This window comes from Schistocerca serialis, chromosome 3 (assembly GCF_023864345.2).
Source record: "Schistocerca serialis cubense isolate TAMUIC-IGC-003099 chromosome 3, iqSchSeri2.2, whole genome shotgun sequence".
NCBI classification, from domain to species: Eukaryota; Metazoa; Arthropoda; class Insecta; order Orthoptera; family Acrididae; genus Schistocerca; species Schistocerca serialis.
The window spans coordinates 293802060-293818774 of record NC_064640.1 but is presented as its reverse complement, the minus strand read 5'-3'; the positions used below and the strand labels follow the sequence as shown (position 1 = coordinate 293818774).

The 16715-nt window shown below is 37.3% G+C and overlaps 1 protein-coding gene across 1 annotated transcript in view; it reads left to right on the top strand.

Moving 5' to 3' along the window:
- The window catches only part of LOC126470082 (ubiquitin carboxyl-terminal hydrolase MINDY-3 homolog), a 91283-nt gene that overhangs the window by 28929 nt on the left and 45639 nt on the right, over positions 1-16715 (top strand). The window contains exon 5 of the mRNA XM_050097593.1: positions 15863-16016. Within this exon, the coding sequence (XP_049953550.1) occupies positions 15863-16016 (154 nt within the window). The remainder of the gene's footprint in view (positions 1-15862; positions 16017-16715) is intronic.

Below are 16715 nucleotides of genomic sequence, written 5' to 3'. Positions count from 1 at the left end.
CAGTATTTTGACAGTTCTTTATTATGATGCTATATGTTTACAAAGTATATACAGCCTATCAGAGACACTGTTAAAATTTAATTGTTCTTCTTTGCCTTTAAATTTTATCTATGATCTGTGTGTGTGTGTGTGTGTGTGTGGTTTTGTTTTCCACTTTTTGTATCCGGTTATGAAAGTAAAGTTCTCGATATAGTATTTATATTTAAAATCTGTGTGTTCATTTAGAATTTCACGTGGCCTTCGTATGTCTAGTTCTTCAAGAATGTTCATATTTAGTCCTTTTGGTATTCTGTGGAAGAATTGTAACACATTTTGTTTTTTTGGCTTTGTGGTGTACAGTTTTCAGGTGTAAATAGAAGCTTGACAGATTATCATCATTGTTTCTAATGTGTTGTTTATATCTGGTGTTAAAATTTCGTCTGATCTGGCCAATATAGAAATTGTTGCAAACATCATAGGCGATTTTTATATTCCAGAAGGGGTGTATTCTGAGATTTTAGTTGTGCTTTAATGAAACTTCATTTTAAGATTTGTGTAGAAAGCCAGTTGTATGTGCTTGGATTTAAATAGTGCATTTATCTTACTTGAAATTTGTACTAGATAAATTATAGGTATGTAAGTTGGGTCTTTTGTTAAGGTTTCTCTTGTAAGGTGTAAGCCATCATGTATCATGATGGGTTTCGGTTTTGTGTGGTTTTTTTATACAATTTTTGTGGGCTGTGGAACAGTATCTTCAGTTCTTTTTGCACAGATGATTGTTCCAGAGGTAAATTGATTATTCTGGTAATCACTGAGTAGGAGGAGGCATGCTTTTATGTTTTAGGATGACAAGATTAGTCATTTATTATATTATCTGTTGTGGTAGGTTTTCTGTATGCATCAGATGTATTGCTGTTGGCGTCTCTGCTAATTGTCAGGTGAAGGTAGTATATTGAATTATTTATTTCCATTTCCATAGCAAATTTTATATTGGGATGGAGGTTATTAAGTGCCTGGTGGACAGTAGTGATGTCTGTATTGTCTCCATCAGCCTGGATTAAAGTGTCATCTACATATCTATAAAAGACAGAAGAAAAATTTTTCTTCTAATGTGTTGACAAAAATATCTACAATTGTGCCAGTTACACTGTTGCTCATAGCTACTCCATCTGCTTGGGTGTAGATTTTTCCTTTGAATTCAAAATAATTTTGAAATAAAGTAGTTTTAAGGAGATCCATGATTTCATAAGTTATAGGTCTGCATTGTCGAAAGAAAACAATTTCCCATTGGGTGAAATATCTCTCTTTTATTGCTTTTGCTAAAGTACATGAATTTCTTGTGGCATATTTCTTGTTGTATGTGTACAGCTCTGTTAGTAGTTGGTTCAAACTTACTCTTCTTCTTCTTCTTCTTCTTCTTCTTTTTTTTTTTTTTTTTTACCAAGTACATAGGACTATTGATGCAATCCACAATCGGGCAGATTGGAGTTGATATTTTATGTATCTTTATTTCAGCATGTAATATTGATGTGTGTGGGTTGTGGGTTCATAATAATAGATTTCTTATCATATTCTGTTAATATTCCATTGTAATTTTTGATTTTTTTTATTGTGCTACATATTTGTTTGTTGGAGTATGTGGTACTTTTGTGACGTTGTTTTTCAAAAATGTCATAACGTGATTTATTTAGTCATTTCGGTTGATTAAAATGGAACAATTTCCTGTTTTTGATTTTACTGCAAGTGCATCGTTGCCTTGTGATTTGTGCGATTGAGGGCAATGTATTCTGTCTTCGATTTTTTTATGTATTTTCACTTTATAAAGTTCATTTTCCACAGCTTTTGCTACATTAACTGTTTGTTCATTTTACTTTCTGATTGATAGACTTGTCATGTCAATTGCTACTTTTGCAGTGGCTGTCAGGTGTTTTATGGAACTGTTATGTAATTTAAGTTCTAAATTATATTTCAAGCCTTTTGTAAGTAAATTAGATTAATCATCTATGGAATTAGTATTCTTGAGACTTTTATTCTTGTATGAAATTGGTATGGAGATTGATAGTCCTCCGCCGGCCGCAGTGGTCTCGCAGTTCTAGGCGCGCAGTCCGGAACCGCGCGACTGCTACGGTCGCAGGTTCGAATCCTACTTCGGGCATGGATGTGTGTGACGTCCTTAGGTTAGTTAGGTTTAAGTAGTTCTAAGTTCTAGGGGATTGATGACCACAGCTGTTAAGTCCCATAGTGCTCACAGCCATTTGAACCATTTTTTTGATAATCCTCCCTTGGTTTCTTTATGTAGTGTTGGGTTTGCATTAGCTTATTAAACTTAGTATTATGTATCTATCTGTGTATCTATAAATTTAGAATTGTAGCCAAACATCAATGGAGTTATACTGTTACTTAAACATAGGTATGCTACATACAGTTCTGGCTTCAAAATTTGTTTATAGTGTAAATTTTCCTGTATGTTGTGCTCTGTAGTTCTTCGTTTGTGCCACTAGGTTGAATTTTGCAGTTATTATAAGATGACCATATGATGGAATAACTTAATATTGCAGGCATTATTTATTGTATTAATTGCTTTAATTCTAAATGAACACACAATTTCAAACAGAAATACTATCTTTAGAACTTTATTAATCTAATAAAATCCAAAAAGATATAGTGATGTGGAAAGCAAAACGCACAAATATCATGGACAAAATTTAAAGGGAAAGAACAACTAAATGAAACATTATCTCTAATAAGCTGTATGTAAATATATTGCATCATAGTAAAGAATTCCCAAAATACTGAACTGCCAAAAATGTATTTTTTACGTTACATAACTACAAAAAATATTATACTTGCCAAGACTTGACAGAAAAATTTGCTAGAGGTACAATGTGGTTCCCCCCCCCCCCCCCCCCCCCCCCCCCCCCCCCCCCCATGAACCATGGACCTTGTCGTTGGTGGGGAGGCTTGCGTGCCTCAGCGATACAGATAGCCGTACCGTAGGTGCAACCACAACGGAGGGGTATCTGTTGAGAGGCCAGACAAATGTGTGGTTCCTGAAGAGGGGCAGCAGCCTTTTCAGTAGTTGCAAGGGCAACAGTCTGGATGATTGACTGATCTGGCCTTGTAACAATAACCAAAACGGCCTTGCTGTGCTGGTACTGTGAACGGCTGAAAGCAAGGGGAAACCACAGCTGTAATTTTTCCCGAGGGCATGCAGCTTTACTGTATGATTACATGATGATGGCGTCCTCTTGGGTAAAATATTCCGGAGGTAAAATAGTCCCCCATTCGGATCTCCGGGCGGGGACTACTCAAGAGGATGTCGTTATCAGGAGAAAGAAAACTGGCGTTCTACGGATCGGAGCGTGGAATGTCAGATCCCTTAATCGGGCAGGTAGGTTAGAAAATTTAAAAAGGGAAATGGATAGGTTGAAGTTAGATATAGTGGGAATTAGTGAAGTTCGGTGGCAGGAGGGACAAGACTTCTGGTCAGGTGACTACAGGGTTATAAACACAAAATCAAATAGGGGTAATGCAGGAGTAGGTTTAATAATGAATAGGAAAATAGGAATGCGGGTAAGCTACTACAAACAGCATAGTGAACGCATTATTGTGGCCAAGATAGATACGAAGCCCACGCCTACTACAGTAGTACAAGTTTATATGCCAACTAGCTCTGCAGATGACGAAGAAATTGAAGAAATGTATGATAAAATAAAAGAAATTATTCAGATTGTGAAGGGAGACGAAAATTTAATAGTCATGGGTGACTGGAATTCGAGTGTAGGAAAAGGGAGAGAAGGAAACATAGTAGGTGAATATGGATTGGGGGACAGAAATGAAAGAGGAAGCCGCCTGGTCGAATTTTGCACAGAGCACAACATAATCATAACTAACACTTGGTTTAAGAATCATGAAAGAAGGTTGTATACATGGAAGAACCCTGGAGATACTAAAAGGTATCAGATAGATTATATAATGGTAAGACATAGATTTAGGAACCAGGTTTTAAATTGTAAGACATTTCCAGGGGCAGATGTGGACTCTGACCACAATCTATTGGTTATGACCTGTAGATTAAAACTGAAGAAACTGCAAAAAGGTGGGAATTTAAGGAGATGGGACCTGGATAAACTAAAAGAACCAGAGGTTGTACAGAGATTCAGGGAGAGCATAAGGGAGCAATTGAGAGGAATGGGGGAAATAAATACAGTAGAAGAAGAATGGGTAGCTTTGAGGGATGAAGTAGTGAAGGCAGCAGAGGATCAAGTAGGTAAAAAGACGAGGGCTAGTAGAAATCCTTGGGTAACAGAAGAAATATTGAATTTAATTGATGAAAGGAGAAAATATAAAAATGCAGTAAATGAAGCAGGCAGAAAGGAATACAAACGTCTTAAAAATGAGATTGACAGGAAGTGCAAAATGGCTAAGCAGGGATGGCTAGAGGACAAATGTAAGGATGTAGAGGCCTATCTCACTAGGGGTAAGATAGATACCGCCTACAGGAAAATTAAAGAGACCTTTGGAGATAAGAGAACGACTTGTATGAATATCAAGAGCTCAGATGGAAACCCAGTTCTAAGCAAAGAAGGGAAAGCAGAAAGGTGGAAGGAGTATATAGAGGGTCTATACAAGGGCGATGTACTTGAGGACAATATTATGGAAATGGAAGAGGATGTAGATGAAGATGAAATGGGAGATATGATACTGCGTGAAGAGTTTGACAGAGCACTGAAAGACCTGAGTCGAAACAAGGCCCCCGGAGTAGACAATATTCCATTGGAACTACTGACGGCCGTGGGAGAGCCAGTCCTGACAAAACTCTACCATCTGGTGAGCAAGATGTATGAAACAGGCGAAATACCCTCAGACTTCAAGAAGAATATAATAATTCCAATCCCAAAGAAAGCAGGTGTTGACAGATGTGAAAATTATCGAACTATCAGCTTAATAAGTCACAGCTGCAAAATACTAACACGAATTCTTTACAGACGAATGGAAAAACTAGTAGAAGCCAACCTCGGGGAAGATCAGTTTGGATTCCGTAGAAACACTGGAACACGTGAGGCAATACTGACCTTACGACTTATCTTAGAAGAAAGATTAAGGAAAGGCAAACCTACGTTTCTAGCATTTGTAGACTTAGAGAAAGCTTTTGACAATGTTGACTGGAATACTCTCTTTCAAATTCTAAAGGTGGCAGGGGTAAAATACAGGGAGCGAAAAGATATTTACAATTTGTACAGAAACCAGATGGCAGTTATAAGAGTCGAGGGGCATGAAAGGGAAGCAGTGGTTGGGAAGGGAGTAAGACAGGGTTGTAGCCTCTCCCCGATGTTGTTCAATCTGTATATTGAGCAAGCAGTAAAGGAAACAAAAGAAAAATTCGGAGTAGGTATTAAAATTCATGGAGAAGAAATAAAAACTTTCAGGTTCGCCGATGACATTGTAATTCTGTCAGAGACAGCAAAGGACTTGGAAGAGCAGTTGAATGGAATGGACAGTGTCTTGAAAGGAGGATATAAGATGAACATCAACAAAAGCAAAACAAGGATAATGGAATGTAGTCTATTTAAGTCGGGTGATGCTGAGGGAATTAGATTAGGAAATGAGACACTTAAAGTAGTAAAGGAGTTTTGCTATTTGGAGAGCAAAATAACTGATGATGGTCGAAGTAGAGAGGATATAAAATGTAGGCTGGCAATGGCAAGGAAAGCGTTTCTGAAGAAGAGAAATTTGTTAACATCCAGTATAGATTTAAGTGTCAGGAAGTCATTTCTGAAAGTATTCGTATGGAGTGTAGCCATGTATGGAAGGGAAACATGGACGATAAATAGTTTGGACAAGAAGAGAATAGAAGCTTTCGAAATGTGGTGCTACAGAAGAATGCTGAAGATTAGATGGGTAGATCACATAACTAATGAGGAAGTATTGAATAGGATTGGGGAGAAGAGAAGTTTGTGGCACAACTTGACCAGAAGAAGGGATCAGTTGGTAGGACATGTTCTGAGGCATCAAGGGATCACCAATTTAGTATTGGAGGGCAGCGTGGAGGGTAAAAATCGTAGAGGGAGACCAAGAGATGAATACACTAAGCAGATTCAGAAGGATGTAGGTTGCAGTAGGTACTGGGAGATGAAAAAGCTTGCACAGGATAGAGTAGCATGGAGAGCTGCATCAAACCAGTCTCAGGACTGAAGACCACAACAACAACAACAACAACAACAACAACAACAATAATAATAATGTGGTTATCACTTGATACTAAACAGAGTGAGGTGGTGCAGTGGTTAGCACACTGGACTTGCATTCGGGAAGATGGCAGTTCAAACCTGCCTAAAGCCATCCTGATTTAGGTTTCCTGCGATCTCCCTAAATCACTTCAGGCAAATGCCAGGATCGTACCTCTGAAAGGGCACAGCCGACTTCCTTCCCTAATCTGATGGGACCGGTGACCTTGCTGTTTGTTCTCTTCCCCCAAATCGTCCATCCATCCATCTTCCTACTAGATGTAAGTACCAATGCAAAAGCAAACATAAAACAGCTGTGATTTACATATAGATGTGCTTACCAATGCTATTTTCGCAGGGTCACTTGATAATGGCAATAAACCAAAACAGGCCTATCATATAAAATGTTAAAAATTTATTACCTTATGGCAGCTAGTTTTGGAGCGTCTATTTTCAAAAGTCTTATAATGATGTATACCATGCTGTGCGCCCAACGGAATGTAAAAAAGTTCCGAAAATGTTCATTTGAGTGATAGGTCCATTATTGTATGATCTTGGAACTTAAACTTAGTTGTAGGAAGTAGGAAAGGTATTGAGACACTTTCGTGAATCACTGGTGAATAGTAATGGTGTCTCAAAATATGTAGGTGCGTCGAATTATTGAAAACTACAGTGGAAGTTGAAGAAATTTCAGATAATTGCTGATAGACAGAAGTTTTCTGTCATTTCAAGAGGTGTGCTTGGGTTGTGGGATCAATTTCCTGTTTATCATGTTGTTTTAATGTTGCTAAAAGCTGTATTTCAGCTTGTTGCTTACCACTGTGGGAAGATTGTTTTTCACCTCTTATATGGTGCGCTGAAGGTATAATCCCTATCCCCTCTCCTCTTGCAGTGTGTCAATAGCAAAATTAATGTGAAAGAAAAGTTCCTGTGCCAATATAAACAGAAGTTTTTATATTATATTAAATCTATATCTATGCTACTATATAAAAACAAGTATTGTTTAATGTTACCAAATTGTGAAACATTCCTTACCAATTTACATCAAATTTTTTTCTATTGTTCTTTCCATTGTTTATGCATGTTGTGGATCGGTCTCCAATTGTACCGCCTCCATTTTTCCGTTTTTTTTTTAACAGCGTGTACCAAAGCTCTCCCGTCCGCACTGATTTTCGACAATGTTATAAGTTGCGCTAGGGACCGCATCTACCTTCTTTCGAAGTTAGCAGGCAACTACGCTGTTATGCGGCGGCTCGTTTCGGCCCATTCAACATCTGTCATTCAAGTGTAACGAGCGAGTAACGGAGTTTATATTTTATACCTGCCACAATAAATTTGTGTTCGTGGGGTCTCTCTTCTAAAAAAAGAGGTTGCATAGCGCGAGATTCGATCCGGCGACCTTCGGATTACGAACCAGGGCACTTACCGCTGCGCCATGACGCTGTAGAGAATTATTAATCGTAGAGAGTATTTCACCGCAGCGGTTTCTTTTAACTGTCGATTTTTCTCGACAGTGGCTGAGAAGTGCATCTTGGTGCTTTGCCACATTACACCTCTGGCCATGAGGTTTTATTATGTGCAGTATGAATCGAATCTGAATTTCGCAATTGGCGGCCTCCCCTTGTCAGTGTCATACCCAAATTGTTCGCTATTGCTAAACTGCCTCAACAATTGGTCATTTCACTTCGAATTCCTTGTCAGGCATTCTTTCTTCATGTGTTTGGATCCTGTATCATGGATCCTGTATCGTGGGTCAGGCACTTTTATTTCATGTTTCATCACAGGCAATAACCACATCAAGAAATACACATAAGCAACAGTGCTAATGAAATCTGCACATATCACGCACAGAACTAACCAGACATTACTGGATACCTTCCCACAAGATGCAGTTGAGTGTCGTGTGTACAGTTATCATAGTCACAGAGTCTAACTTAAATTAAGTAAACTTTGTATGACATTGTGTGAAGCTGAATTTTTGAGGGCTGCCATTCAACATTGCTACTGGGTCAACACAATCATAGATGTAATTGCTTTGTTTACTATAGGGCCATAGCACAATGGTCAGCACATTAATTCCATATGTAGGATGTCGCAGGGTCAAATAGTAATGTGTCAGCTCATGTAACCTGTGTGAGGATAGTTACAGGTAACCAGTGATAGTGAGAAATAAGCTTACTTTTAGCACTTAGACTGATTTTTTTTTTTTTTCTGTCGTCAGTTGGTTTGGAAATGTTGACTTTAATCCCTGTGAGCAAAGCGATTGTGATTTTAGTACTGGTGCAGGTTGTTGACAGACATTTTCTTGCATATACAGTGAAACCCCACTTTGACACTTTTCAAGGGACTTCAAAAAGTGTAAACCACAGAAAACTGTAAAATGTGGGGAAATAACATTTTAAGCTGTAAAAGTTACGTATAGGATACCCCCCCTTGCACTTTATGTATGATATGCCCATAACAGGCATCAAGATGTTTGACTCAATTTCATGTCATAAGAGATGTTTTTGAAAGCCTGCAGCTGTCATTCATTAAATAATGAAATACTGCACTAGTTACGTATTTTTTCATGTTTAGCAAGACGCGTTTCGAGAATTTTTCCTCATTGTCAAGTGCAAATATGTAAAAAAAGTATTTTGTATGGTGTTTGAATATGTGTTATTCTGTGTCTCTTGCACTGTAGTCGTCCTTTTGAGGTTATCAGGTACTGTGCCTCATCAGTTATGTAGAAAACCATACACACACGCAAAGTACCACTCACATTGTTTTTGTGTAACATCACAAAAAATACATAGGTAAATACTGCACTTGACAGCAAGAATAAATTCTCGAAACACGTTTTGCTCAGCATGAATACAATACGTAACCGGTACTGTGTTTACACTAAAAACATTCGAGCAACACAAAGTGAATGATGGTGTCAACTAGCGCTCCGTGTGGCCATACACTGAAATATGCTAAATATGGTTCGGCAGAGGAGTCACGATGGTCACAACAATCACGAAGCTGCGTTTGTGCAGTAGAGACAGTTTGGAAATGGTTGTGATTGGTCATGATATCTTCATTCGAACGAACCTAGTTACTGTCATCGGCCACCACGCCAAGTAGAGCTTGGCGGCAGCAGCAGGAGGTACGGCACAAATTGTTCCAACTTTTACTCCTTTACCGGTTCAAATCCACTAGAGTGCCCTGGTGTCAAGAAACTTAACCACGTAATATTTGTAAACACTACTGGGCGGCCAGCATCATGCTAGCATCATATTTTCTCTACAAACATTTTTTCGTAATGTGTAAATCGTGGGAAAATTATAAATATGTTGACGTAAAATCAGGTGCAAATTAACATTGAGGGCATAGGAAATTTCATGGGACTGATAAAAAAATATGTCGTAAATGGTGGCAAAACATTAATTCCAGGAACGTAAAAGTGGGGTTATACTGTATTGTGTATTGTGAGGTTGTCATTAGCTTAGGACACAAGTTTAAATTCGAGCCTACGAAATGCATTGTCTGCTGCAATTCATTCATGGGTCACTTAAACTCAGCAGTCAATAGAGCATCTCGCACTCCCTACATACTTTGCAGTAGTCACTTCCAACATTGTTCCACGTTACACATTAACAGCATTAGTTAAGTGACCCACAGAGTTCGTGTGTCACCTATAACCGAGCAGTAGCTGACAGCCAATGTGGCAACACTAGCGGCAAGAGACAGATGTCAACTATAAAGTGCTTTTAAATGGACTAGAGCTATTGAGTGAGAGTTAACACGAGTGTTAAGGGAAACTAATTAGATGATTTGTCAGCCAAAAAAAAAGTGTAGAGAAAACCCTGTTACTAATTTTGTCGGTGAAGAAACATTACTGTGTAAGTAGTAAAACACAAATTTTACAGGGGAGAGAAAAAACTGTAGAATACCCGATGTGTTTCATAAGGGCACGAAATTTGCATTGCTGCAGTTCAATGATTTATTCCGGATCATAACAAAAAGTGAAACAAAGAAAGTGCTGTTTAGAAAACTGGATTACAGCAAGCAGATACATGGAATTGTCAGTATTTATGGAAGAGGAATGTTGTTTACGTGGTATTGGTTTGTCTTTTGCATTAACATCGTTTTGGAAAGACTTTCTTGAAAGACTTCATGGAAAAGCTACAAATATACACACGGTTCACAGTGATCTGAAAATGTCTGTAGGTTTCTTCAAGGAAAAAAACTGCTGAGCAAAGAAAGACACTTTGTCATTCTTGAAACAGTAACCTCCAAGATGGTGATTATTCATTAGGAATGTTATCATAATACAAATGACAATCCTTAGAAACAATTACTTTAAGTTGTTGTAAATGAACCTATTTAGCTTTCCTGATTTTCAAGTTTTCTTCGTATAGTTTAGAGAAGCAAACTTTTCCAGAAATTTTTCTCGGATGTCTTGGTACTTCTTGTTACACTTTGTTGAAAGTGCACTTGGAGTGAATAAGGCTGTTTGGACGTAACTGTATCGCCCTCATGTCTGTAATTGTTGACTCATTCTTTGCAGCTCTTCCAGACCTAATTGAGTCATACTTCCACAAACTTCTCTCTGCATAATTAGTGAAAAAGTAGCAATATAGGTAATGGCTATTGTAAGGTTGTGGCTTTCTTCTCACCTCTTTAGATGTCAAGGCATATTGGCTAGGAAGTGTAACTTCACATCCTTTGAACTTGCAGTCAATGGAACTGTGAACTGAGTCACACTCCACGCGAGTATTGACTGTTCTCCAAAAACTTCTGCGTAATCAGTGCTCGTGAATCAATTGCTTGTCTTTAAGTGTGTTTGTTAATCACATTTCTGTTACGGCAAGTGCAGCTGTCAGAATACAAAGTGACTGGGACAGGATTTTCCTCAATAATTTTGGATAGTGTGCCCACGATACATGAGGCAGAACTTGATGCAGCAATTTTGCCTTGCATTTCATCGAACCAGTAACACACTGCATCATGACTTTCTAAATTATACATTGTAGAGTTATGGACATCCAATTTTATTTTATAATAAACTGCACTTGTATGTAAAAGTGATGCTACTCTTATAGCCTGTAAGTCGATGACGTAGACTGCAGAGCTTGTGCTGGGCATGTTTCTTATCTAGATCTTTCTTCAGCTTTGCCTGCTCTTTCTGTTTTATGTCCTGTTCCCACATTTCTTCACTAAAGTTTCCGAGCCTGTAACAACACAGGTTGCACTGGTCTTCCTTTGGAAAAATAATCTGAGGTCAACCTCTTCGAAAATAAAGCTTAACGTGACCTGATTGAATGGTGAAGCCTGTTCCTTACTGCATTTTTTTATGTAGAGTTCATACAGCTATTGTTTGCTGTGTACAATATGCTCAGGATATAGCTTAGAGGAGGACTTCCTGCAGTAATGTGGTGGCAGTTTAGGGAGACAGTCCAGAAATTCTTTAACGAAGTTTTTCTCATCTTTCTTCTTTGTTTTATTCGGGAATGTGACAATTATCAATCAGGTCTCATCCCATGTGTGGAATTATCCAGCCAATACCTCACTGTCCATTCTTTAATGCCAATAGTATTGAGAAACATTTTTTTGCATACTTGATGTTTTCCTGTATCGTTTATCAGATGATAAACCAGCGTGCCTTTTCTACTGGATTCACCTGTGATTTTCTCTTGGACGTTTGGTTGGAATTAGGTCCACACGACTGATTATGTAAATCTTCCTCTGGTCCTGTGACATTGTTTCCCAAAAATTGTTAAAAATTGCCTGTCTGTCACCAGTAAAAATTTGATGACACTTCCTTTGAACAGATTTCTGACACATCTTTGAAGTACACATTGGACCTAATTTTCATGCCACTCTTGTACTATTAAGAGTAATTTTGCCATTTTGACTTCTTTTATATCCAATATATGCTTGCCTGCACATTGTTGGTGTTTCTCTTCTAATCTTCAGGGCAAGCTTTAGATTTTCTTTTCCTGTCACAGCTTAAGGCGCCACAAAATTCTTGGCCTCCACTTTCAGTGTCCTTGCTTCCATCAACTTCCGATAAGTTATCTGAATTGTCTGGGAAGAAATGAGCAACATAGTACAGCAATAAACGTGAAGAGGTGCGGCTATCTCCAGTGGCAACTGTCACTGCTGTATCGTTTTGAGCATTCTTGGATGCAGCCTGTGAAGTTTGTAAACAAACATTTGAAAAATTGACTGAAGAAGATCGAAGTTGAATTTCACATTCATGTGTTTACGATAACAACAATTACAATAGCATTAATAACACTAATAATGACAATAAAAATTACATGTGGTATTAGATGGCTAAGGAAAAGTAACAGAAAACCCCCATATATGAGATTAATTCTTCTTCTGTGCATGTAACTTCACTGTTACTACTACTCTGACCTGTTGTCCATTCTGGATTTACATGAGAACCTATAATCAAGTGGGTATTCAAAACATCTTTAACACAAAGGACTAAAGCACTCAAAAAGTGAAGTGTGACGTTAAAATAAAGCAGCTGTGGTACTACTAAATTTTAGTGTGTTAGCGGACTGCTGTTAATGCGTGGCAAATAACAAAACAATTTTCATACCACTGTCAATCACTCTCGAGGAGGATTCTTTGCTTTCATACCCTATGTTCAGCTGAGAAACAATTTCTTCCTCAGTAAAGAGATCATCTTGTAAAATGCTGTCCAAGAGGTAAAACCAAGGAACCACTTTTGAACACTGGATTTTTGTGCGGTGTTGTTTACTACTTCCAAAACAATCTAGTTATGGGGTATTTCATTCTTTCGCCCTTTTGGATTATTTAAATTTATTTTTTCACTGTGTCATATATGCGGTATTGTTTTAGTTCATTTTATATGTAGATAATTTAAAAAAAACAGGCATTCTGGCAGTAAGAATTGGTGCGCCGAGTGTCAAGGATATGAACTAACTGAAAAGCGCAAAATCAATAATCAGTCAGTTACATGGTATTGTTTCTTCACTGATGATTTGCTTGTCATGTACATACTATCTGGTCACTGTTGTGGAGCAGTATTGTAGATCAGTGGTGTACACAGCAAATGGAAGTAAAGGATTTTAAATTACAGCTTGTGAAGCCAACCATTTGGCATTGGTGTATCTTCTTTGTCACTAAAACAATATTAAATCTTCCTTGTCCATCTATGAGTAGGATTTGGTGCAATGATACAAAGCTTCCTGCAGTGGTAAGAAAATCCACCAATGTACGGTGCTACTGATGTACACATTTCATTATGACACCGGTTGTAATTTCAAATTAAAGGGTATTTTCCGCTTTATGAGCCAAGCTGCTAACTGACTTACTGAGGAAAGTTTAACCACTTGGGATGGTTGGCTCATTCAGTTAAATACTTTTTAAATTCTTCATAATTGGGCTTCATTCTGTCATTTCATAAACAGTTTTTAGGAGATTTTTAGACATTGAAAAGTGTTATCATTATGAGTGATCGTAGAGAATGTGAGATTTGGGTGAAAGACATTTAAATTTTAACTATGTTTCGTGTTTGTAGAATAATTGAAGTGCATCCAAAGTAATTGTGTGCTATTCATCACACACACCACATTATTCGGCCTATTTGCAGTGATGAGAAAGAGATTTTTACCAGTTCTTTTCCTGAAAACAAACATTATACTTGATGGCTTTAAAGCTGTACAAGTAGACTGGTTTGAGGTAGTGTTGAAATCGATCTAAACGTGCAGCTGAATCCATATTGTGAATTGGGGTGTTATTTTGTACTGTATATCTTACAGTACATAAGTTGTGGCCCAAGAGGTCCATATAACGTTTGGCCCAAAATTGGTAGACCATTTTATTGAGTTCATAAATGTTGTTAGAGCTGCATCTCACCATATACTGCAGGCATGTTCACCGAGTATGCGTGCCTTCTTCACTAGGCAGCAGGTATTCCTGTTATCTTAGTGTTCATTAAATATCTTGATTGAATACACATATTGGTAAAGGATGCACAAAAACACTGGCCAGGAAATTATTTGTAAGACTTACACAAATACTGACCTTTGTTAATGAACAGGAGAATTGCGCATTTCAGAAAATTCTAGAAACAATGATTTCAGTGGACCTACTGGTCTGTCACATGGCTGCACAAGAGCATGTCTCACATTCTCTATTCCAAATACTTCACTATGTAATTAAGATTGAGTGAGTGAGAGGAACAGACCTATTTATTGACTAGTGGAATATAATGCAAAATGCTGCTCATGATGAAGCAGCCTGTGTTCATTGTTGAGTGTTATGTGAAGCACAATTTGTAGAAAATGAGTGCAGAACTGTTTTTGCACAGTAGTTTGACTGGAAATGCTGTGGCAAAACCTCCAGCAACAATTTGATAAATTGAACACAACACAGTGTTGAATTGGGGTTCACTGGTCATTTCCACTATTTTCTGTGACATTCATTGACAAGGATCAATCCTGTGTCAATCTTATTTTAAAATTTTCCAGACCTATTTTATTTTGGCCACCATATGGAAAACTCATTCAAGCATCGGTTGGGTCATCACTGTTATTATGTAAGCAATGATGGAGTGCTTCATGGAATAATTTTTAGTGAAGCTAATTATTTTACTGGGAGTGTTAGTTTAATACTTTATTTACACAATTAAATGTTTCAAAAGTTATGATGCATGTGTGGGCTTGTGTTTAATGATTTTATCTCCATCGGCAGTGATATAGACCAGTACAGTCTGAATGGTATTATATCGTATAGTGCACAGCTATCTTTGTTTTCTGTGACTTGTACCTAAACATATTTGGATGGAAAAAGTTAATGACAAGCAGCACTAATTTTATATCTTGTAAATGTCTTCTGTTACAGCAGAGTGAGTGAGTCATCCTTTGTCCCCACTGACAGTTTAACAATAATGTACATCAATATTTTTGTGAGATTTTTACCCCTCCTCTTTCCTCTTACTTGACTTTTGTTCTTGTCACACTATTCTTTAATTTTAGAATCTTTTTTACATTTTAATTTCTTTCTTTCTTTCTTCTTCTTCTTCTTCTTCTTCTTCTTCTAAGGAGCAACTGATAACTTTCCTGTTACTCAACAAATGTGAACAGCACCCCCGTTTTTGTTAGATATTTTCTAGTGCATTAAATATATCTGATACCTTTATATTTTGATTTTTCTTTTCCATTAAAAAAATAGGAATCGAAATTTCAAAGTTACTGTTTGCCCATGAATTTTCTTTCTAATTAATCGTAAATTATGGTAAATGGTAAAACTGAATTAGTTTCCCATACTTAGGCCTAATGTGGTCTTCAACATTCTGAAAATAACATGTCAAGTAGAAGTACTTACATAGCCTTGGATATAAACAACAGTAAATTAGCTGGTACAAGTAGCAGGAAATGTAAATATTATTCTTAATTTGTTGTTCTGTTATTACGTTATTACAGTTGCTCCTTTCCCTTTTAGCTGTAGTGATGCAGATAAATTCCCTGTGTATTTGGTAATTAAAAGGTAGTTTTAATACTGTGTCACATATCTGGGTATTGCATGTTAGTGAAACTACTCACACAATTATGTAATTGACTGTGTAAATTGTTACTCGTAAGTTTAATGTGGGTTATTTGAAATTTGTGTGTAGCTTGTATTTTTAATGGGATACTGTGTTTTTGCAGGGAGTAGAACAAATAATGGCAGAAGTTAATGATCCTGCAGAGCCTTTTATAGACGATACTTATGGCTATGGTAGCCAAAGCCTGATTAACTTAATGCTCACCGGAAGAGCAGTGGGTAACGTTTGGGATCATGAACAAGATGTTGGAGGCCTCAGTTAGTAATTTTTTCACTTACTCCTTGAAAAAGATCCATAGGCTTAACAGGTAGTTGTGGAAGCAGATATGTGCCTGTAAATCATGCATTTCATTGAGTGCATGTCAAATTTTCTGTGTGGTGTGATAAATATTTGTCAGATGCTTGGCAAACTTGTGTGTTGCTTCATTTTCCTCTGTAATTTAATGTTTCCTGTGATGGTTTTGGAAACTTTGGAACTGGGAGAGTCACTGACTGTAAGATTGCTTGTATATGTTTCAAATGGTTCATTGTTAATTTTTGTTATTGGTCAGCCTGGTCTTATTGTTTATTATTGCTGTTTTGTTGTTACTGTTACCAAAATATTAATTTTTGACTGAATTTGCATGAGAACAAGTCGGAAAATACCTTTACTGTGTCAGATACTGAGCAAAATATAGTGCTTCAAAATTTTGAATTTTGTGTACATAGCTAAAAATAAGTGATTTGTATGTTTAAGTGTAAGTTAAAGTAACTGAACTTATGACAAAAATTATTCATTTTAGCCTTAGTCCCAACTGATAAATCTGGTGGCCTAATTGCTGGGTACTGTAAAATACAGGTCTTATTGCAGCCTTTTTTGAATGAGGTAGCAGCCATTTGATATCTCACTTTTTGAGCAGAATTGTAGAAAAGATTAATGAGATTGGAACATATATAAACATACATTCACTGGTAATC